Source organism: Ambystoma mexicanum, chromosome 3p, assembly GCF_040938575.1.
Source record: "Ambystoma mexicanum isolate Mex_15411 chromosome 3p, UKY_AmexF1_1, whole genome shotgun sequence".
NCBI classification, from domain to species: domain Eukaryota; kingdom Metazoa; phylum Chordata; class Amphibia; order Caudata; family Ambystomatidae; genus Ambystoma; species Ambystoma mexicanum.
In genome coordinates, this window is record NC_090925.1 from 843,292,125 (window position 1) to 843,316,948 (window position 24,824).

Below are 24,824 nucleotides of genomic sequence, written 5' to 3' on the forward strand. Positions count from 1 at the left end.
TTTTGGAATTCACAATGATAACGTGCATCCATAATTTACAGGGTCTGAGCGGTACTCCTTCCACCCCAATAGACCCTTCTACCAACAATCTGGATTCTGGCGAAGATTCCACCAAACGTACAAACAGGTACGCGGCACAGCATGACAACCACTTAGAAAAACTGCACATAAAAATACTACAGTCCATGCTCAATCATTATCAACACTGGATTAATGCAATATAATGTAAATTGGCCTCCCAAAATTAAAACTACAGAGCCAAAAGCCGTTCAAAACAGAGCTGCAAGTAGGATCCTGAGCCTAAACAAACATGGCTGTACCCCTGGCGGACTACTTAATCTTCACTGTTTCCCACAAAACATCACATTCAATTCAAGGCCAGAAAAGCCGTATGGAACTTGGGTCCCACTCATTTATCACCAAGTATAACCTGCTACCCCGTGTCTCATTGTAATGTGGGCCATACACCGATTTTGCTCCCTGCTTATCAACTATAACTTTTCTCCCTGATGTCCTAACGTAATACGTTTCATATCGCATAGTTGTGCTGGTGTCCCTCTGCTTTTTTCCAATCGCAAGGTTCAATATTTAGTGCAAATTGCATTAGCACACGGGCGGGGGGAGCCAGCCAATCAGATGGCTAGGAACATCGGCTTGAACTACCGGTACAAGCCCTTGTTCCAATCCGCCTGACGGCCAGCTCCCCCGCCGCCATCGTCCACCACCCTCCGTCCCTTTTTTTCTCCCTCACCCCCATACTTACCTTATTTCGGCAGCACGAGCCGCCGCTGCATCTGCTTCTTCCCTTTGCCTCCCGCAGGCTGCCATGTAAAGGGAAGAGGGGCTCCGTGTGGAGCCCCTCTTCCCTTCCCAAATGGTGGCCATCTTGGAAAAGGATTTTCCTTCCTACAGCAGGACGCTGCGCACGTCCCGTTGTAGGAAGGAAAATCCTTTTTTTTAGCACACCGAATTACCGCTTGGCAACCCGGCTTGCTATTGTCCATCGTCCACCGTTCCAGCCACTGGAGTGGGGGTTAACGTCCCGGAGTCCACGCTTCGCTCGGGCTGATACCAGCCCCTGAAACGGGTGATGAGCACCACAATGGTGCTGCTAACGGGCCCTTGTTCAATTGCCGTGATCCTGCTCTGGCCCTACTGCGTCTCTGTGAATGGCAGGCAATGTGACACCCATCCTGCAATTTCTCTCTAACCACTAACCCGACCCATCCCTCTCTATCCCTCTCCTGTCTCCATGCATCAACACAACAGCATAGCTGTCTTGCATTTTCCCTCAAACCAATAACCAAACCCATCCCCCTCTATGCCTGCCAGAGCAACCGGAGACCATGTGAGCTCAGGGCCCTTTAGTAACAGTAATGGATGGGTTCACAGAATAACCCTGACTCCAAATAACCAAACCAACTCAGGAAGATGGCAAAGTATTGTTTTATTATCAATTATCTAAAACAGGGAGTTACAATGGACATCAACAGACAGTCGCTTGATTTCTCTCAACGATCTTTTCACAAAACATACTTTATACAAGAAATACGTCAGAGGTGACGCCACACTACGTCGCAAATAAGGAAAAACCTACTAGGGGTTGTGATTGGCTTAAGGGGAACATCTAAGTATACATTACATAGGAACTGAGTTTGTAATTGGCTGCCCACTGTCAGGTGGACAATATATGCCTACCTCTAAAACATGTCATCTTCAAAACCATTAAGTACACGATTTTCAATTGGTCTTCAAACTATAAGGTCCTTCGTTAAAAGAACCTCTACAATTGGTTGGCACACTTGTGCCATGTCTGGAACATTCGGTTCACTTAGCAGCATGTAATCCCAGACCCAGGCACAAGGAGGTCGGCCTAACCCTACCTCCCCACCCAATTAGCCCAACATCTCTCAGCGCCCATGCCTTCTGCCACGAAGATGGTCTTTGAACTTGGCCTTGCCAAGTATCCTTGTCTCTGGGAATACATGGGAGTGCAGGCACTCACTATTATTGTTCTAGCACTCCAAGTTCAACTCTATTTTCATCCTTGGCTCACATGACAGGAGACCATGATTTGGTCAATTTTTCAGGTTTTAAATGTCTTAAATGAATAAATCTTGCCACTCTTGGTGTTCCTTCTCTGCACCTTAACCAGGGATGATTCATCCTTTACAGGTTCACTCCTTTCAAGAATAGATAACTGACCTTGGCTGCATCAGTTTTGATAGCAGGCCAGAGAGCCTCGCCATGCAGCTCGACAATTTTAGCTTATTCTTGCTGTGATACAATTCTCCCCTTTTTTTTCATGGGTCCCGGTTTACTAAAATTCATGATACCGATGTCCAGCTTCTGTACAGTGGCGGCTTCGCCCGCATTCTATTCACTAAATATAGCCAGCTTCTATGATAACTTAGTCTACCTTGCGTTTCAGCGTCTGTACAAGTATTGAGCAGTTGATTCTTTGCAGCACTTCATGCTCGTGTAATCTTATTTTCGTATTTAAAAGTTCACTTGACTCTTTACTACGTCATCAGTTTCTGCAGGATCCATGCATCCTCTTCAGCCAGTATCTCAGGACGTCGCACAGGACTCCTGTGATGTCACTAGCTTCTCTGTTTGCTCTTTTTCATATTCCTTCAGGCAGTTCCTCCATCAGATTGTCATCTCTTCTGGAATACTTTCGATAGGGTTGTCTCAACTGGTATCTTTTTTCAAATATAGGCTGCAGTATTGGCACAACTGTTGGTGTCAAACACGGCACAATCTCAGACTTCCAACATATAGGAGCTAGTGGGGTGGGATTTCCTGCAGAGCCATGCAACTGCTCCTCTACACATGCAAACATCAGTGGTGCAGAGTATAAATCCCAATAACGTAGCATAACTTATATCTCCAACCTCTTCAAGAATCCTGTGGACAGGTTCGGAATTTACACTCATCCCCCTACTTGCTTGTTGTGACTTGAGCTGTATCTGGTAGTGTGTGTGTGTGAGTGTGCATGAGCTGGTATGGAATGTATGGAATCTGGAACCTAGAGGGCCCTGAGGGTTCCATAGATGTCGGTTGGGGACTGCAGAATGGGAGCCCCGACAAGGGAAGATGTACTTGCCTGTTGCTCCTGCCTTATCTTTCTAACTGTAACTTGCAACAATAAAGAAGCCTTTCTATTTTCACTTAATTGGGTCCATACTCTCACCTAAGTGATTCCTGCCTCTGCTGGGACCAAGATGCATCAGGCCTTACTAAAAAAAAGACAGGACGAAACAGACTGGCTACACATAAGGACCAGATTCATGCAAACCACGCCCCCTGAAACAAAGACTGGAAGCCAACCCCGGAAGTGGAGGAAAGCCTTGGAGAGCCATCACTTGCATGAGGCTTTTCCACAGCATCAAAACGTTTCACTGTAGGTGCCAACCTTTGGTCCCGCTAGTCCTGGGCCCTCCGATCATTAAACGCTCCTGGCTTAAAGGAGGATATTCATTGATCATAATGAATTCTGACGTTTGTCTAAGGAGTCTGGAATGTGCTGTCCGTGATGGTATTTCTAATACATCTCAACTTAGCAAGCCTACGCTCTTGGGTGGTTGGCATTTCCTCTATCCCTTCTACCTCTCCCCACACTTTTTAACCACAGCATCCTCGATTATCTTTTGTGCATGCGGCACGATGCAAAACATCAAATCAATGCGTACATGTAGTCCACGGCAGTAATATTTGCCCTTTGGAGTGAGAGCAATGTAGAATCTATGTGCCATTCTGGACCTGTGCCTCTCTGGACAATTGACCTCTGTCGCTCCTCCGATGAATTCAGCTGGCATGACCACGCACTCTCAGGTGTTTTCATTGATATTCAATTATCCTCATTATGTTAGTAGGAAGTCCAGGGTTCCCCTTTCCTGTTGTAACTCATCCATAGAAATCCCATCATCTTTTACAAAGTACTAACAATAGCAGTGTCCAGCCGGGGTTGGAAAATGCATGAAAATGTCATTGCTTTTCCAAAGGTAAAGAGGCTATCCATGTTATGAGCCGCTGCTGCTCCAGCGTGGGCTTTGGAGAAGCTGGTAAGGATGGGCTACAGCGAGGGACAGCTAAAGGCTGGTAGATGCTGGGGCAGAGAGAGTCACATATCAGGCCAGTGTCTTGAAAGGCTGGAAGGACGGGGGAAATCCGATTGGTGTCCCTACTAAGCCAGCAGAGGCTGGGATAGAGTTAATCACATTTGAGGTTTACCAATCAAATATCGGGTAGGCTATGGCGGAGATGTGTGTTTTAACGAGCTCTTTGTCACGAACCCTTAGGATCAATACAAGGCAGATATGAGAAATATATCTGGGATGTATTAGGGTCAATTAGAAGGCCAGTCAAATCAAGAAAAATGGAACACAGAACTCCAGTGACAAAGACAGGATGGCTTCCCTGTGCTTTCAATAGTTCAAGTGTTTTAGTTTACCTGCTCCAGTCTTTGTTCTATACCAGGTGCAGCTTATAGTGATAACTACAGAGGTCTTGGTTCGTCCTGGGTGTTAACATTCCTTTGTGGAATTTTTTTAAATGGGAGATTTGCCTTGCACGTCATGGGTATGCCAACCACTTTTGAAAAAAAACGGCAAAGGTGTATGCTGGGAGAAAAGGTACATCGTCCTTTTTCTGTTTCCCTGGCAGCCAGGGAGTGGACTAAGCAAGGCACTGGAGCAAAAAACAGCTTTCTGGGGGTGTATTGCGAGTGGAGGGCAGGGCAAGAGCAAGAGGTTGGATCTAGACAGAAACAAAATGGCAGGTGTGGTAGTGGCGCAGAAGGCAGCAAGGCGGAATGGACTGCACTATTATACCAGCAGGGCAAGCCCATGTTCCTATCCTCTTGTTTGGCTGGCACAAATCCCCAGTGCTAATATCAGTTCATAGTCATTCACACTCCTGAGAGGTTTAAGGGTTCCTTGCCCTTCTACCTTTCATCCTTGGTTCACCATCACCGGTCCACTGTTTCTCATCCTTGATTTGCCGTCCCCTTTTTCTGAGGTCCCTCAGACCAAAGTGCAAAGTGCATGTTACTGCTGGGAATAGGCAGAAGATGAGGTATGGCAGTACAGTGAAAAACCCACGAGCTCCTATCGGAGGCCCATATTCTGAGTTGACCCCGAGGCAGTGCTTCTATTCTGTTGCACAATCTGTCTTTCAGGGTCCTGGCACTATCCTCGTATTCCTCCTTTATGTCTCGCACATTCTCGTACCTAAGAAAACCTCTCTTGTCCCGCCCAGTCCCATCTCACAATGCCAGCAATTCCTAAAACAGCACTCCCTCCTTGGCATCAGACAATCTGGATTCCGACCGAAACACAGTACTGAAACGGCCCTTATCGATCTAAAAATGCAACTTGACAGCATTAGAGATACTGGCAATGCTGCCATCCTGCTCTTCCTAGACCGCTCAGCTGCATTTGATCTCGTGGACCACAACCTACTCTGCCAAAACCTTTCTGGGATCTTCCACTTCTCACCTGAGGCAGTCCAATTGATCAAATCCTTCCTAAATTACCGTACTTCCAGAGTCTTCATTGACAACCATACAGCCGCTTCCCTGTCCCTCTTGGTGTCCCGCAAGGCTCTTGCCTTTGCCCGACCCTCTACAACTTCTACACTACTCCCCTCTTTGATATACTCGACACCTTAGGCACCACCTGCACCAACTTTGCAGACATGCAAATTCTCATCCCCCTTTCCGGCAAATACACTAACGACTCCAACACCATTAACAAAGTCTTCTGCATCATTCAATCTTGAATGCCTACCCATGACTTTTGCCTCAATGATGAGAAGACAGTTACTCATTGTAGGCTCACCCGCTCGCCTCAAGCCCTCAACACCTCTTACGCCTCCTTCACCATTGACGGCTCTATCATACCTGTCCTCAAACATGCCAAAACCCTGAGGGTCTACCTTGATGCAGAAATAACCATGACGAGACATATCAATGCTCTGGCATCTTCCACCTCCCACACCGCCAAACTTACCTCATTAAGAAGATAATTCCTCAGCCCCACCAACTGCCTCAGGCTCTAAAGAGCCATGATCCTGAGCAAACTAGACTATTGTAATGCCGTATTCAAGGGCACATCTGCCTCCAGTCTAGCTAAACTAAGCCCTCTGGGCTGCTCGGGGCCTCCGCAAATCGGACCATATGTCTGCAACACAATGAGAAGTGCATTGCTTACCAAATAAAAGCACAGACTGACTTCAAAACCTTGACTATAGCGCACTGTTGCATCTACAATGTAGCCCCCATATACTTGAACCATTGAATAAACAAGAAACAACACTGTTGCTCACTCCGCTCCTCTGAACAGCTCACGCTAGCCGTTCCATGCTTTAAACTAGCCAGAGCAGGAGGGGTTAGTTTCAGCACTACAGGCCCCACCGTGCAGAATTTCTTACCTCCAAACTTTACAAATGAGTCCTCCTACCCAGCCTTCAAGCGACTGTTGGAAAGTTGGTTATTCAATAAGTATGACTAATACTTTAAACATGAACTGTGTCCTACTTTGCCCATACTACCTCTTACTAACTTAATGATATGTAAAGATTTTACTCTGTTACTACCCATACAAACCTTGTGATACCTGTGGGTCTGGGCGTTACACAAATGTTAAAATAAAATATCCTTACCCACCTTCTCCGTGCTCTGCCACATGCTCGTGCCTCCATCTGCCACAAGTTCGCTGTCTTCAGGGTTCTGTGGGACTTCTCCTAACCTTCTGCCAACTCTCCTCCAGTGGTTATCCTAAAATCATTGTGACACCATCTTCCACTCTCCTTCCACCCTTCTTCAACTCTTCAACTTCTCCTTCACTCCCATCCTGATGTCTCCTTCAAACCTCCTTCCTCTCACTCATAATTCCACCAGCCTCCTTTTCCCTTTTCCTCTGTACTTCGTTCCAAGCTCTCTTCCAAACACCTCTTGATGTTACCTTCTAATCTTTGTTCTCTCTCTTTTACCCACCAACCACATATTGGTACCTCCTTTACACCGCCTAACTTGCTGCAGTCTCTCCTCCCTCCTACTTTCACTTGTTCCACTCCACCTTCTTCCTTCTGATTTCCATCTCCCTCCTTTCCTTGGAGGTTCTTGCTACCCTTTCTTGCCTCTTGTTCCACCATCCTCTTTTTGATCCTGACTTCCTTCCATCACCTGGTCTTACTCTCTTCTACCCTCCTAGCTTCCTGTGTCCCTCTTCTCTTATTCCTCTTTGCCCCCCTACCTTCCACTTTTCTTCAAGCTTTGGCCCCACCTCAGTCTCCTTTTGTTGTCTGCGTCAAACGCTTTGCTCTCTCTCTCTGCTTCACTTCTCCAGCGACCACCTCTGTAGCTCACTCACCAACTCCTTTAACCTACAGTACATCATGAACGCTTGTGGGTTTTTTCAGGTTCTGGCCCCTCCACCAGATCCATACCACACAAGTTTTTTTGTAGCTGTGCATGATAATTAATACAATACTCAAATTGGTGTGTTAGTGGGCTGGAGCAGTTTGTAATTGGGAACACAAGTCTGTGCATCTCCACGGGCTCAGAATTTCTGACCTTGTTCGCAGTGCGATTTCCCACTCCGTTCCCACTACACGGACCGCAACCGGCCCTCACATGTTTGCAATTGGAGATCCTGACAGACTTGTTCCTATTTCCTCCTCAGTCAGACTCTATTGAATGGGAATGTGCGGCTGAATCACAGCTCTCTAATTCTCAAGACAAGAAGGAAGAATCCATGTTGGGGGTAGACCACATGTGTACATCTCTAAAGTTACATACCCTGCCAAAATTCTGGGAAGAGGTGAGGTGGTCCATGTAATCCCAAATGTACCTCTTCCGGGCCCGGTAACACGGGCAGTTGGCGGCACCTGTCTCCCGTGACCACCCCGTCAACAGACAGAGTCAACAGACAGAGCTCAGTACCAATCCACATGTTTCTATCACTTTCCTCTGTATTCTAGCTCAAATCATCGCCATCTGTCTCTCTTTCCCTCTGTCTCTTTCTCTTCTCCTATTCTCCCCCTTAATGTTATCTTATTGCTTTTCACGGCTCCTTTTGCTTTCTTTCCCTATGTATCCGCCCTTTCCCTCCATTTGTTTGATCTTCCTTCTCTCTCTTCAGCAATGCCTCTTATTCCCATTTTGTTTCATTTCAGAAACAACTGCCCCAGCAGCAGGTGGTCCTGCAGGATGCTCGCTTGCGCAAAGAGAAAACCATTGCCATGCTGGACCGGCAAATCAATGAGGTGGAGGTGAGTACCGGGGCAGGTCAGCCTCTCCTTGATACCCTCCTATGATCCTATCTCAAAGTTACCATCTACCAGCTGCCAACAATGCTTCCTTGTTGAAGCTGCTTGTAACATTAGCATGACACATTCCAAATCAAATGTACTTTTAGCTTTTGTCTTTAGGCAGTAGTTTGGGCTTTCTTGAAATGCAGGTAGCACTGTGTTAGATCTTGTGCAAATGGTAATGCTCCATCTGACTGCATGGTTGGTGTCACAAAGGTGTCACAAACCAACAAGATTATTTTAATTTTATTGGAATGTTTGTTTAGTGCTGGCCCTACCCAGAGGTTCAAGGGGCGCCTTACAAGGTTCAACTGTTAACAAGGTGGGAAGTGAAAATGAAGTTACAAAATGTTTTCAGGATAGCATGGAAAGATTAGGAGTCAAGTGGTAGCAGGGATGGTGGAGGGACAGGGTTATGTGTGGGGAAACTAATATGTTTTGAGACTTTCTGACAGTGCTAATGGACGGTGCAGTGCGGATGTGAAGAGGTAGGGTGCTCGAGGTTCTGTGTGCACAGTGGGTAAACACTTGTTTTTGTGTTGGAAACGCTGGCTTGCTTGGCTGGTGTTTGTGTGGGTGATGGGTTTGAGTTTGTCATGAAGGTAAGATGGGTTTTGTGGTGGATGCCTTTGAAAACAATGCATAGTCCTTTGAAGGTATTTCTTTGATGTATGGGGAGCTAGTGGAGCTGGGCGAGAGCTTGGGTGATGTGTGACTGTTTGGGTAGGTGGAGGATGAGTCTGGCTGCTGCATTTTGTATGGTTTGTAGGTGTGCAACAGTGCTGCTGGGGAGTCAAGAGAGGAGAGAATTGCTGTAGTCCAGCTTGGACAGAACCAGTGCTTGGGCTGCGGTGTGAAAGTCACAAGGAGGAAGTATGTGGCTGACCCTTCGTAGAAGGTGTAGTTGTATATTGCATGCTTTGGTGATGGCAGTTATGTGATGTGTGAAGGAACAGTGGGGGTCCATGGTGAAGCCAATGGATTTGACAGGTGCGGAGAGGGATAAGAGTGCGTCATTCATGGAGAGTTCTTCATTCCATGGGTTGAGTACGGGTTTATGCCTAGGGGGTCAGAAAAGGTGGTTTTCTGTTTTGTAAGTGTTGAGCTTGAGCAAGTGGGTGGCCATCCAGTTGGTGATGGTAGAGAGACAGCTTTTGAGGGTGTGACCCTGTGAAGGAGTTGGGATTTGGAAGTATATTTGGTTGTTGTCTGAGTATTTGTGGAAATGGATGGTGTGTTTTCTAAGGGTCTGTCCAAGGGATTCAACATATAGGTTGAAGAGGAGTGGAGATAGGGAGGAGCCTTGCTTGACAACGTACTTGACCGGGGCGTGATCAGATTGAAAAGGCAGAATTGAGACAAAGTGTGTCTTGATAGTAAGGAAGGAGGTGAACAACTTGAGGTGCCTGAGAGTTTCGTACTAAGAGCGAGGATGTTGAGTAGAATGGTGTGGTCGATGGTGTTGAAGGCTGCTGAGAGGAGTTCATTGAGGATGTGAACTCTAGGGTTCCTGCTGCTGTCTCCATGTCGAAAGCCAGATTGGCAGGGGTTTAGTAGGTTGCTTGTGATGTGTTGCTGCAGTTGGGCAGTGACAAAGAGTTCGATCATTGTGGTGAGGTATTTCAAGATAGTGATGAGGCTGTAATCTTTGGGGAGCTTGGGAAGAGAGATGGTCTGTTGAGGAGGGGCGAGATTTGTTCTGTTTTGAGTGCATAGAGCATAGTGCCATGTGAGAGTCAGGGGTTGATGAGGTTGAGCCAGTGGGGAGTAAGGGTGGTGATACAAGTGGATAAGGCCTGAGGCATCATCTAGGAAGTGTGCAGGTTTTGTATTGGCAGTAAGGTGATGAGGGCGTCTGTGTCGATGGGGTGGAAGGTGTCCCATGTATTGGTATGTTTGAGAGCGGGGGAGGCAGTGGGAGAGCAGAGGGGAGGTTTTGGCTGATGTGTATTTTGAAGTTGAAGTAGTCCCCGAGAGCATTGTATACTGCAATGGATGGGGTGTTGAAGGTGTGGATGGTGGTTTGGAGCGAAATATGACAATGTTGAATAGTTTATACGATTTGTGGCGGATTGAAATTCTTAGAGGTAATAGTCAATCTTCTCTTGTATGGAGAGCCATTTGCAGTGTTTTCTGGTTGCCGAGATGTGCTCTCTTCTGGGTTTGTTTAATGCCGCTCTAAGCGCATTATTTTTGCAGAATCTGCAGCTTGTTAGTTATAGATTTATTGGCACCTAGGTATAAACCGTTACAGTAGTCCAGTTTGGACTGTATGAGTGCTCTGGCCAGTATGAGGCAGCTGTTTGAAGACAATAGTGGTCTGCAAGCCCGAATCAGTTTGCCTGTGTAGGCAGTGGCTGAGGCAGTCATGTTGACCTGTTTAGTAAGATTGCAATTGGCATTGATGTAAAACCCTAGGGTTTTTACATCTTTGGCGATGGGTATGTTATTCCCATCTATGTGGATACTGGTGTAGTTGGGACTGAGTTTTAGTAGGTTGTTGGGTGAGTTGACTAGGAGCAACTCTGTCTTGTCATCATTCAGGCAGAGGACATGTGTGGCCATCCATGCCTGAATGATGGCGTAGACTTTGTTGATCCAGCAGACATCTGTATCGTAGGTACCAGATAGTGGTAGGAGTATCTGGGTGTCATCTGCGTAATTAGTGTAGGTGACACCCAGATGGTACAGTTTGTCGAATAGGGGCTTTGTAAAGATATTATACAAAGTAGGCGAGGTGCATGAACCTTGTGGGACTCCGCAGGTGATAGGGATTGGGTCTATTGTCAAGGAAAGATCGAATCCACATGACAGCGGAATTCGAAAAGTGAGCTGCTGATGACAGGTGGTTGCATAGTATTTTAGGGTCAACCAAGTCAAAGGCTGCCGATAGGTCTGGAGGAGGTGAATGGCAACTTTGCTTTTGTCTTTTAGTTCGTCGATCTGGCTTTTGGAGGTCAACAAGGGCAGTTTCAGTTCCGTGTTGAGGTCTAAAGCCAGATTGACTTGTTCCTAGTAGTTTGTTGGTCTCTAGGTAATCTTGAATTTGCAAGTAAGCAACTCTAAGATTTTCAGCAAAAAAGGGACTGTAGTAATCGGTCTATAGTTGGTGGGAATAGTCAGATCAAGTGTTTGTCTCTTGAGTAATGGGAGAAACCACAACTGTTTTACTTTACTTGGGACTGAGTTGTTGGCAAATGAGGAGTTAATTAGTTAGGTAATAACAGGGGCTAGGTCTCTGGCCGCATCTTTTATGATCTGAGCAGGACAGCTGTCACCTTTACAGTTAGATGGTTTCCGTGATGCTATGATTTTTTGTACTTCAGGTATGGCTACCTTGTTGAATTTGAAGCCTGAGTTATGGTATGTGGTGGAAGGCAGAGTTGGACTAATTGGGTTGCCTGAGGAAAGTTGGTGCCATTTGTCAGCTATTTGGTCTGGAGCCCCGTGATTTTGTTGGAGAGCTCATTTTGGATACTGGTGCACCAAGGTTTATCCTTAGTGCTGGTATCTACATGGGGGTTAGGGTTTTCTAACTCTCTTAAGATATTGAATAATTCCTTGGTGTTAGATCCCGCTTGGTTAATTCGGTCGTTGTAGGTTTCTTTTTTAGTTTGGATAATCTCACTTTTGTAAATGGCAGTGATGTTGGTTAGGTTGGTTTTGTTTTCTGAGGAGGGAGATATTTTCCAGAGTGTTTCGAGTTTTCCTTTTTCTGTGCAAAGTAGTTTAAGTTCAGGGGTGAACTAGGAGTTCAGATGTGCTCTGGGTTTACCTTTGCGTGTTTTCTGAGGGGCAATGGTGCCTATTGCTTTGGTCATGGAGTCATTGTAGGTGTCAACCAGCAGATTAAGGTCATTTGTGTCAGGTAATGCATTGAGAGTGGGGATGACCAGGGGTACTATAGCCTCAGCTGTAATATTACGTTTGTTTCTAGTGAGACGTGGTGGTGCAATGGGAGGCTTTATCAGCTCTGGGTTATTGACATTAAGTTCTCGGGATAAGAGGTGATGGTCAGACCACACAAGTGGTGTGGAATCCTTGAGGGTGATGTTACAATTAAGGTCTGCTACCCAGACAAGTATCCTGCCTTTCTCATGGGTGGGTAGGGTGCTAATTTGTGTGAAACCTTGTTCAGATAGTGCGTTGGCTAGGGAAGTGGTGGGTATGTCATTAGGGTCATTATAGCCAAGGTTGAAGTCACTTAGGATAATATTTTGCGCCATAGGTTTGGTATTGTTAGCTACTAGTGATGTGATGTCTTCTTCAAAGGATCCGGGAGGACCTGGGGGCCTGGATATAAGGTGGATAGTAATGGTGTTTTTGGGATCTGTTTGGAGATTAACTGAAAGGAGTTCACGGGATGCCAAAGGTGAGGAGGTGGCCAATCTCATATCCAATGTAGATTTGAAAATAATGGCGGTTCCTCCTCCTCGAGCATTAGGTCTGTCGGCTCTGAGGATGGAATAATTGTTTAAGACAGCTAAGGTAAGGGAAGGGCCAGCTGCGTCATGCAGCCAGGTTTCTGTCACAGCAAGGAAATCAAAGTTGTTAGTCAGAATTATATCTGCGATCTCAGTTGTGTGGGCAACAAGGGACCTACCATTTAGTAGGGCCCCTTTTATAGGCAGCTTCTGAGTGCCCTTCTGGACGTGGTTAGAGGTGTTATCGACTGGATTCTTTATCAGGTTAGAGTGGGTTCTTTTGCATGTTAGTTTTTGGTTGGTGGACTTAGTTCATCGCTTGCTAATGGTCTTAGGGTTATGTTTAACTGGTGGGTTGGCACAATTATGTCTAGTGCTTGTGTGGTGATGATGTTGCGATTATGAAGAGCAATGGAGGGATATAGGTTTGGGTGGTATGAGTGGTGCTATGCCCCTGTAATGTGTTTGATTTGTCTCTATGTGGGAATAAAGGGGACGTGTGGCAGGTGGGGGGATCCCGCCTGGTAGAGTGAGTATGAAGGGGATTGCAAAGTGGACTGACCTTGACACAGAGATTCGATTTTCCATGAAAACATGATTTTTGCTCGAAATCAAAAGGTCCAAGGTGTTGCTATCCATGTTTGGGGTAGGTGATGAGTTGTGTGAGGTCATAGGAGGCGAGTGGAGTGAAGAAGCTCTTTAGTATGTGGGTTGCTGTCTCTATGGGAACTAACAGGGTTGACGTCGCAAAGGTAGATATTGAGATATTGATGCAGGGGGAGCTGTGGTTGTTAGTTGTGAAGTCAGTCTAGTCAGTGTGGAAGTTAGGATTGTGTGTTGGGGCAGTAAATAAGGTGGATAAAGCTGATGTTTGGGTTTGATAGAGGGGAGCAAGTGAGAGGGCTTTAACAGATGTGTATGGGTTGTATGTGGATGTGTGAATCTTAATATATGATGGCAATTTCCTGCAACCTTTTTGTGTGGGTGGGCTTTGTGGAGGATGATATAGTGTGGTGGGAGCAGGGATAATGGGTGTGTGGTGGGATTTCATTCATGTTTCTGTAAGGAAGAACCTGTCTCGGGACGGTGTGCTAATTAGTTAACTGATTACAAGTGTGTGAGAAGGTGCGGAGTTGCAGTTAAGAAGAATTTGGGTGCATGCATTTAGTGGTTTAATTGGAATGCTGTGGTGGAGTTTGACTTGAATGCTGTTTGTGTGCTTTGTTTCTGTCATGTTTTGTGGCAAAAATGGGCTAACGGTGAACAAAACAAGGGGGGGGTCTGGGAATCTCTCTACCAGCACGAACACAGCCCAATGACCTGTTGTTGGGTGAATAAGCCTGGGAGAGACTCTACCAAGTCTTTAGCTCACTGTCCCTTTCACAGAGAAGAAATGTCCCCGCATATCAGTCTTTGTCCTGCCCAGGGGCAGTCCAGCAGAGAGTTTCCCAGACACCCCTCTGTTTTGCATAATGGTAAACAAAGAATGAAAAAGTAAAAAGACAATTGCAACAACCCGCAGCTTTGTCAGCCCTTTGCGCTGGACACCTGTGCGAGTAGTCGCCCTAAGGAAATAACTTAAATTCCCCAAATAACCTGTAAAGTAAGCAAGCAATGCCACTCATTTCTGCACATTTAAAAGTGCAACCTGTTTGTGAATTCAGGTGTGCTTTTAAATGCACAGAAATGGCCCCTGGTGTGCGCAAATGCGCGAAGTGGAGGAAAAAAAGGCATCTGAATGTGCTCCACCTAAATGCCCCTTAGTTTGTGCCCAAGGGATGAGGTGAGGAAGCGCAGCTCAGCCCTTGCTCGAAAGCACGGTTTGAGAACCCGGCCAAAGGTATTGCAATTGACTTGTGTTTGTAACCAGGAACAACTGCATTCTGTGTGGGTGTGTTTTCTAGATGGATAGTGATTTGTACACTGGAGGCATTTATTTCCAAATACGAGACCTCCAGAGTCTGGGGAGGGTCTGGGTGTGGTGGAGCAGACACGCAATAGTATGCTTTGGAAGGGCAAGAGAAACTCAGGACCCACTGTACTGAGCCGTCTGCTGGGCTGTGAGAAGAGTACACCTCCATTGCCCACTTGTCACATACACCCTGGCTGCTGGTAATAGTGGCGGTCCCAAGAGAGGTTGTGCGCCACGCCGCGTAGCAAAGAATAAGACAGAGCCTGGAGTGCTCTACACACGTCTTTATTCTATTCCCTTCCAGCACGTACTGCCTTTCCCCTATCCCGCACCCCGCCACTTCCCTCCCGGGGCATGGGGGTAGGACGGGAGGCGGGAACATAATTGTCAACGTGACAGTAATTATTATATACAGCCCTTCAGGTGGCATTGGAGAGCCTAAAGAGGTGGTAGAGAGAGGCATCAGGGGGGTTTGAGTGCTTCATTATCACCCCCTGCTGTTTGGGATGCTGGATATTGTGTGATGCTGCGGCTAATCTTGGCCGGACAGTCTCGGGTGTAGTGGATCGCAGTGAGAGGACCACTGATGTGCACTAGCGTTGAAGGTTGCCTAGCGGGAGCTGTGTGGACCAGATTCCTGTCTTTCTGCAATCCATGGAGCCCATTCTGAAGGGGTGGTCAGGCCATGGCAAGGTGCCTGACAGGCAGAACACTCAACCTCAAGGCAGCATCTGGAGGAGCTGTCTAAAGACCCACCTTGCTCAAATGTTAGGCACCATGCTCTGGATCCTGAGGAGCGCAGCCTGGGGTGGGCCTCCTCACCAGCAGTGTGGTCAGCCAGACGAGTGCAATGTGGAGGGATCGTACAGAGGCGGAGGCCAGAGATTTAAAAGAGAGGACAGTTGGGCGTGGGGAGGGACATGTTAAGGCTGATGGGCAGGGTGCCAAAAAGGACACAAGCGAGCAGGCTCTAAAGAGGAAGCTCTTTGGCAGAGGTTTAGGCATTGTAAGGGGGGGTGCGAGTCCAGGGGTTACTCCTGCTAGCAAGAGGATATAAGAGAGAGACTGATGTTAAGGGGTTCTTAGGGAGGCTGAAAAGGTTATAATAAGAAAAGCGGCCCGGCAGAGGTTACTACAGAGGCTGGGGGCAGGGGCTATAAGGTTAAGCTGATGGGCAAGAGTTATGGGGGCATGGCCAATGGACATGAGCATTAAGGCAAGGGATATGCAGGGGCTTCTAGGGGAGGCTGGTGGACAAGGGTTATAAATAGGCTGCCGGCTCGTGGAGGCTCATTGGCAGTTGGTCGACAAGGGAAGCTGAAGGGCAGACCGATGCAGGCGATAGGAGGAGGCAAAGGACCAGGCAGGGATATGAGAGCAAGATACAGATTGGTGGAAAATGGATGAGAGGCCAGGGGACAGAGAATAGCACAGCACCTCCCCCCGCCCCCAAAGACCTCGAAACCTTGAGTGCACTTCTCCTCTTCAGTAAACAAGCATCATACTCCATGCACATGCACTCTCTCTTTTCACTAAACACACATCAAACACAGAGGCAGAAACCAACTAAATGTGTTGCTCTGTGTGAGAGAACTAACCAGTCTTCGCCCAAAGAATCGAACTCACAGCAATGCACATTACTGCACTGCATTCAAATGTGACACTCATAACAAGTACAGTACAACACTGAAAACAAACGCCACTGATATCAAGAACAGTACACCCCTGCATACAAAAGACACTGATAGCAAGTACAGTACTGTGGGTGCGATTTCTCGCCGTCACCATAACCAGTACAAGAGGGACCCTATAAAAACTCAAACAGAAAAGAGTTGAGTAAACATTGCTTTATTAACACACAAGCATTCGCGAATGGGCCACAAGTTCAACCGTCTCGCAAAGCAAGTCGTCAAAGTGCCGCCCTTTCCCCTGCACATCGTGGTCCTTTTATACCCATCTGTTTTACATTGTCATACATTGCTGCACATAGATTATGTCCACCACAAGGCGGTTCCTCCCAGTCATGACTTTGCATCAACGGTCAACAGTTCAACATCTGCTATTGTGGTTTCCTGTTATCTGTTATTCGCTCTCTCTCGTGCCCCTCTGTGTCCTTATCTCTGTGCACGAGGCTGTGCTTACTCATTCCTTCCCCCCACCCGCATCCTGCAGACAGTTTCAGTTAGACTCAGCTCATTTCGACACACATGGACCAAGCACAATCCTTCTGCAAAACAAGCTCTTGTCAGGTTAAACAGGCCTCTGTCTAATTTACAATTACTATCCCTATATGGACATTCTCAACAACTCATGCTAGTCTCGGCATCTGCAAGTATCGCCATCAAAAGGAAAGCCTCTTTTCTTTTATAAACGCACATTCATTTAGCGCACATAGTGAAAAATACAAAACTCCAAGTGTGAGCACAATATTACACATGCGGGCTCACCTTCAATCCACCCTTTTGCTCACACTTGAGCATCAATTTAGGCATTTCTAATCATCACATAATGTGTATACCATAATCTTCTCCAGGCCTCCCATGTCCAGGCATTCCTGTTGTACATGGCTTTTGTTTGTTGCATTTAGGCGTGTTACGGTGGAGGAACACATGGAAACACAGCACGACACACATACCGGGAAACATTGGATGCAGAGACAAATTCCTACAACTATTGCCGCTAGAACCAGTATAGGCGTAAGAAGTTGCCATCCAATTTCTTTCAGGAGCTTCATCCACCAGCTATCTCCTGACCCTTCCTCCTGGTGGATACTATCCGCCACTTTATGCAGTTTGTTTACTCCATCCAGGATTCCTGTACTCCCTTCTGGTATGTAAACACAGCATTGGGATCCCACCAAAAAACAGACTCTTCCCCTTTCTGCAGTGAGTATGTCTAAGACATACCTATTTTGGAGAGCCACTAGCCGAAATTGCTTTCATTTCATAAGTGATGTTTTCCATTAGGTCTGCAGATTCTTCGATTACGAACTCAAGGGCCCTGTTTAGCTTTTGGATTTCTTGACTGTTCATAAAGATGCCCGCTGGAGGAACCAGGACCCCCATCAGATCTATAAACGTTTCCCATCCTGTAGGTTGATACGTAGGAATTTTTGGGTTTACTGCTCGTTTATTTCTGCTGTGTATTTCTTTATGCAGAGTAGACGGGGCATATACCATCACAGCCGGCATTATTCTGGCTATGTAACATACCCCAACAAAATCTTTGGCTAACCACAAATAAGCCCTCTTGTTACAGACGTAGGCATGTCCTTCAATCTGTAACAATCCCTTCGTGTAGTTATTTAGATTAACCATTTGACTGCACCCTGAGATCATTCTTTGATTACCTCTTGCGCTCCTCTTAAAACATATATTCTTTGGCCTAAACTCTTGTGTGATGGTGATAGGGGGAGGAGGTTCTCTTACTATCTGTACCATAGCAGGTGCAAGCCTGATTCCCTCAGTTTTGATTTTATAGCGTATCTTTTCCTTTAGAAGGGTTTTGTTCTCTCCTCTAACATAACAAGCGGTATTCGGTATCATGTATTGCTGTGCTGACACTATTCTCATGTAAATTAATGTACACCCGGCATCCTCAGTAACTGGCGATGCGTACACTGGGATGCCTTCACTGCTATGTCGGGGCATGTGGGTGCAGATCCAGCAATCAGTTTTATTCACTACCCCATATGTTGTGTTTATTATCTTCACGTATTCATTTTTAGCATAGTCTTCCGGGTCGTGTTGGTCATAGGCATCTCGATTCCTGCTCTTGACCCAATCTGTTCTCCCTGTTTCATTTGACTCGGGCAACATGTTCTTTAATTCATATCTAGATGGATGTTCCAGATACCAGAATATTATGGCAAATGCTATTAGTACTACTATCGTGCATACAGAAAACAAAATTTTGCCTCTTGTGGTACAAACTGGTATTTTCCTCTTACCTTCTGTGTTTGAGGAGCATACACTTATCCGTTCAGGGACTAAACCAGCATACACAGGTGTAGACATAGTTCAGTATATGGCCCAGTATACAGCGTATATCAGTTGCAACCTAGCGATATAGCAATATCCCCTATTTAAAGCACCAGTGTCCTTATTACTCTGGTAGTGGTAGGTCTCACCGAAAACCTTCATCCGATCTGTCCCACGTCTCGTAGTGCCTGTCCCAGGAGGGGAACGCCGAAGGCCCTTCAGGCTACAAGCCCGTCGTCTTCAGTAAGGCACAATTCTGCTAAAACCAACAAGAGAGTCCAAATGTTCATCTCCCTAATGATCAAAGTTCAAAACAGTGTCCTTACACGTTGCTTGGCACATACACGTCACGGGATCGGAGGCGATGGGCACACCTGTCACTGGCATCTGGCAGTACACTTGCAACCTGCGGTTTGTCGGTTCCTTTTTCTGGAGGAATCAATAGTGGCAGCGTCTTCTTAATATGATTTGCGTGGTACCAGTGCGGTTTGCCATCAACTTTTACCGCAGTTTGTGTCGCGAGGAGCACCTGAAACGGGCCCCTCCATCTGGGTTGCAGTCCGCTGGTGCGATCGAAGGCTTTTATAAAAACCCAGTCACCGGGCTGCACGTCGTGACCTTCTCCTATCAGAGGAGATGGAGCTACTGCGTTCACCTGTGCATTAATAGAAATCAGTCTATTAGTTAACCCAATACAGTACTGTTGTAATGCAGGCCATGCTTGCTCAGACAATCTCTTACATGATATGGGGGTCCCAATACTTGGTGGGCGCCCCATACCAATTTCGAAAGGAGATAAACCATGTGTACGCTTAGGCATAGTACGCATAATGCAATAGGCAATGCATCCGGCCATTTCAGTCCCGTTTCAGCACAAGCCTTTGCCAGTTTGTTCTTCAGTACCTTATTTGTGCCCTCTATAATCCCAGCTGATTGAGGATGAAAAACTGCGTGGAAACATTGATCAATACCAAGGGCCTTGCAAACTTTGCTTACTACTTCACCAGTAAAATGAGTCCCATTGTCAGACCATAGATATCTGGGGACCGTATACAAGGGCACCCAGTGTTTCAATATGCATTGTGCTGTGGAGGTGGCACTATTGTCCCGCAGGGGATATGCTTCCACCCATCCTGAGAACCCACATTTCATCACCAAACAGTAGGAATGTTTATTTACAGGCTCCAGCTGTATAAAGTCCATATACACCACCTCAAAAGGGCAGGTGGGTAACTTACTGTGGCCCGCCGGGGCCGGTACACCTTTCCCCACATTATATAAAACACATATTTCACATTGTTTTGCCCATTGGCGACAATACATTCCCAATCTTTTGTTGTACCACACAGTACTTAAAACTTCTTCCATAGTCCTTGCGTTAACGTGAGTTGGACCATGAGCCACACTCACTATCACAGGTAAGTATGCATCAGGTAGTACCCAAGTATTCGTATTGGTATGTGCCCATAGCCCATCTACCGTCTCCTCGTATTGATCATCCTTGTGCCAAGATAGTCTTTCTTCAATGGTTGCATCTGCTTGGATTTCCTTTACGAGCTCCTTCGTCCCTTCCATAGTCACATCCCTCCCCACTATGAGTTGCCGGGCCTCCCACCGTGTATCCCTTGTGGCAGCTAGTTTAGCCATCTGGTCGGCTAAGGAGTTTCCTTGCGTGACATAATCTAGAGTCCTTTTATGCGCTGGGCATTTCACTATGGCCACCATCTTGGGCAACGTAAGGGCTTGTAATAATTCAGCAATCAATTGGGCATGTTTAATAGTATCACCTTGGGAGGTTAAAAACCCACGCTCTCCCCAGAGTTTACCAAAACTGGAAACCACCCCATGAGCGTAGGCTGAATCAGTATAAATTGTCACTTTCATACCACTGCTTAACACTAATGCTCTCGTTAGTGCAATCAATTCGGCTGCCTGGGCCGATTTTTCACACACTTTCCCACTCTCAATCAACCGCTCCCCTGTGGTTACAGCATACCCTGCTGTTGTCTCCCCATTTGGCAGTTTGAAACAGGAACCATCACAGAATAATATACCCTCATTATCAACCAGCGGGGTGTCTTGCAGGTCTGCTCTACCCTTAGTGTGTTCTTCCATTTGGATCACACAATCATGCCTAATGTCATTAGGTGAGACGGGCAAAGGAAGCAGTGTCGCTGGATTCAAAGTGTTACATCGTTCGATTTTTACATTACTGGCAAACAGAATCATCTCATACTGTGTGAGTCTAGCTGTGGTCAAATGCTGTGTATGCACTCTATTCAGGAGAACGTCCACCGCATGTGGGACTTTTACTGTCACTTCGCTCCCTAGGATGATACCTGCACTTTGTTTTAGGGCTGCCGCTGCTGCGGCCACTGCTCTCATGCATGGGGGTAGGCCTCGAGCTACTGAGTCCAGAGTGCTAGAAAAATATGCACATGGTCTCTGTTTACCCCCTTGTTCCTGTGTCAAGACTGACACAGCGCAACCTTCCTGTTCATCAACAAAAAGGCAAAATCTCTTAGTATAATCAGGTGTGCCTAAGGCCGGTGCGTGGCATAGAACATCTTTCATAGCTGTCAGGGCTTTTTCCATCTCAGGTGTCCATTCTAATGGGCCGTTTTCTTGTACTTCTTTTAAGGCTTTTAGCATGGGCTGGATCAATACAGAGAATTCAGGAATCCAGTGCCTACAGTAGGATAAAACACCAATTATCCTTCGGAGACCCTTTGCCGTGTCTGGACCTTTTATGGACTGTATCAAAGCAATGCGATCAGTAGACAGGGTTCGCCCCTCTTCGGACAGCTCAAAGCCTAAATAATGGACCTTTTGTTTTACATACTGCATTTTGGCAAGGGCTACCTTGTGCTTATTTTCTGCTAAGTGCATTAGCACCAATCTGGTCACATAATGGCATTCCTCTTCGGTGGCTGCACATAATAGCAAATCATCAACATATTGTATCAGAGCAGTGTTAGCGGGTAGGGCTAGGTTATCCATCTGTGTTTTTAGTGCTTGGCTGAATATAGCGGGACTTTCTGTATATCCCTGCGGGGCTCTAGTAAATTGGTACTGTCTATCTCGAAGAGTGAAACTAAACAGGTACCTGCTTTCTTTGGCAATAGGAATGCTGAAGAAGGCATTTTTCAAATCAATTACCGTAAACCATTTCGCTGTTTTGGGAATTAAAGTGAGCACACTTGAAATATTAGGGACAACTGGATATCTGGGTTCTACTATTTTGTTTATTTCTCTCAAATCAATAATAAAACGATAGGGTACGGCTTCATCACCTTTCTTGTGTACTGGAAGGATCGGAGAGTTACAAGGGCTATCATTTGTTGGCTCTACCACCCCTAACCGTATCATATCCTGTACTATTTGATATAGTGCCTGCTCTCCCTCGTGTGATATGCGATATTGTTTTATCCTGGGCAACCTGGCACCGGGCTTTAGTTTGATTACTACTGGGGAAACATCCAACACCCCTATATCATTCCCATGAGTGGCCCATAGTTCATTCGGGATGTCTTGGAGTTCCGGGGGCAGGGTTTGCGTTACTCCTATCATACCCACAGGTTTGCTTATAGTCATTCTCACCCCCTGAGGGGAGCAATATATTGTGGCCCCTAGTGTCTTTAATGCATCAATACCTAACAAGTTTTCTGGGCAGTGATTGGTCAATAGCCACCCATTCTCCCATTTTACCCCATGAAGTTCCACCTCTACTATTTCACTTACAGGAGTCTTTATTGGATTTCCCCCAAATCCAACTGATACCTTGCTTTTATCCGATAATGGGACAGCGGGGACGGCTCTGATATTCACGGAACTGTTTCCAGCTCCCGTGTCTACCAGACATCTCAAGTTTCGGTGGGGGCCGATCCTAATAGAGGCATAAGGCCCCCTTTGGTCTATAGGAACCTGCACCACTCCCGCTATCTCATTCCGGCATCCTCAGGACATATCGCTTGTGTTATCCTGAAAATCATCGTTATAGTATACCCCTTCTCAACATTCTTCACCCTGGCATACACCTTGTACTTGTGTCGTTTGTCGTGGCTGATACAGTAGATTGGGGGGAGGCGGGGCCGGCCAGGGAACATCCCCTCTTGCTTGTCCGTCAAAGGCATTGGGTTGAGGGGGTTTAAACATTCTATTGTCTTGGTTGCCGTACCCACCAGTCCTATTTCCTGGGGCAAATGTTGTCTGTGAAGGGGGCCGTACGCCCCTTCCTCTCCCACCACTCTGGGGACACTGGGATTTCCAGTGACCGGGTCTCTTGCAGAAGGCACATACATCTTGGGGTAGCCCATCCCTCCTCCCATATAGCGCACCTCCTTGCACTGTACCTCTACCTGTCCCTTGGCCCCCTATCACGTTGCTACTATAGCCCTGTGACGGGCCATTATTATTGTAGTTATACCTGCCTTGGGGCCCTTGATGCAACTGTTGCATCAACACTTTGGTTTTTAAATCCTTCTCTTGTCGTGCCTTTTGTTGTCCCTTCACTCTTTCCCCTCTTTCGTAATACCTAGCCATTTCGAGGAGATCCCGGGGGTTTCTAGTCATCCATGTACTTTCTGCCCTCCTAATGTTCTCCTGAATTGGCCCGTGGAGCCCCTCTACAAAGTTTGTGGCAAAGTACCGTTGGCCCGTTTCAGACCCTATCTCTAGCCCACTGTGCGCTTTGAATGCTGCTTCATAACGCAGAAAGTACTGTGCTACTTCCTCACTTGCACCCTGTATCATAGCGGACAGTTTCTCCACATTCACATCAAATGGGGGTAATACCTTTTCTAGAGCCCTCAGGACTGCCATGCCATGCCCCCTTAGGGGTTCGGGATATTCCTCATGCAGTTTCCTATTTTTACTCGCCTCCATTACATCTTTCCATTTTATTGTATCATTGTCTTTGGCACGAAAGGGGGTCCATATTTCTTCTGGGACAATGGCTAACAATATGTTATCTACATCCTCTACGGTAAATAACCCTGGCCTGAATAACTTTCCTACTTCTTTGTAGAATCCTGCCGGGTCTATACAGGGGTCGGGGATGGACTTGGTGATATGCATTAATTCAATTCGGGATAAAGGGACATACACATAGGTGCGCATCATGTTACCAGTGGCTGCCTCTTTGGTGGGTTGGCACTCTCTCATTGGCATTAATAGTAACTTTTCTGTATTTGTTTGTTCAGTCACAGGGGCCTGCGCTGGTGGCGAAACAGAGGATTGATGACTAAGAGCTTTCTCTTTTATTTTTTTATAATCTTTTAATAGTTTCTCCACCTTAGCCATCCTCCATTCTTCCGCCCCTGAATCATCCACTCTTATATTAGATAGCAGTTTCTTATCCAATTCTGTCCTAATCCTATTCCACTGGGACACATATCTAGGCTCCTTTTCCTCTTCTGTATCATCCACCCTAATAAGAAGATATTTAATTACGTTTACTTGTATAGGCCAGCCAAGGCCCTCCATCAGACTCACCAGGGTGGACATGGACTGCGAGTGTATGGATGCTATCATACGATTAGCTACGTTTTGGCCCGCCTGGTCTGCATCTTTGAGTTTAGCCTCTCTTTCCCTCACCTCTCTTTCCCATGCCCTATTTTCCTTCTCCCATTCAACACCGCCCCTTATGACTTCCGCTATTATGTCGGACATACATCCCCATAACTGAACACTGGACGCAGTCACTGGTAGTAACGCGACAGCGTCCTGATATGCTGAGGGCAGATCCGCAGTACTCTGTCCTCTCAATTTACAGTTACCCTCATGAAAGGTATATAGTTTAGTGGCCACTGTCCTAAATTCCAAAGGTGTCAAACGCCCCAATTGGTCCCGTAGGCTGTCATTGAGGGGTGTGCCATACAGCCCGGTCATAAGGATTTGCAAGTCTCCATCTCTATCCTTTTCTACAGTAGTCGTTCTCCTATGGTCTATCAACCTATCTGGGTCTCCATACTTCATTTGGAATTCCGCCCTCTCACCCTCACCTTCTCTCGGAGGAGCCGTAGCCCCTGGAAATAACAATTCAGTCGTTGTTTGTTCTGCTTCTAGTCCTATCACATCTTCATACCGAGGCGCCGGCAAGGCAGGATACATACCCCCGCTATTCTTAATCATAATACGTCTATCCAACTGGTCTAGTTTCTCATCCTTCTCTTTTATCTCTAGGTCACGTAA

The 24,824-nt window shown here is 46.5% G+C and overlaps 1 protein-coding gene across 2 annotated transcripts in view; it reads left to right on the forward strand.

The window, feature by feature from the left end:
* The window catches only part of TRIM72 (tripartite motif containing 72), a 105,697-nt gene that overhangs the window by 37,383 nt on the left and 43,490 nt on the right, over positions 1-24,824 (forward strand). For both annotated transcript variants that reach the window (XM_069651951.1, XM_069651952.1), the window contains exon 3: positions 8,182-8,277. In XM_069651951.1, the coding sequence (XP_069508052.1) occupies positions 8,182-8,277 (96 nt within the window). The remainder of the gene's footprint in view (positions 1-8,181; positions 8,278-24,824) is intronic.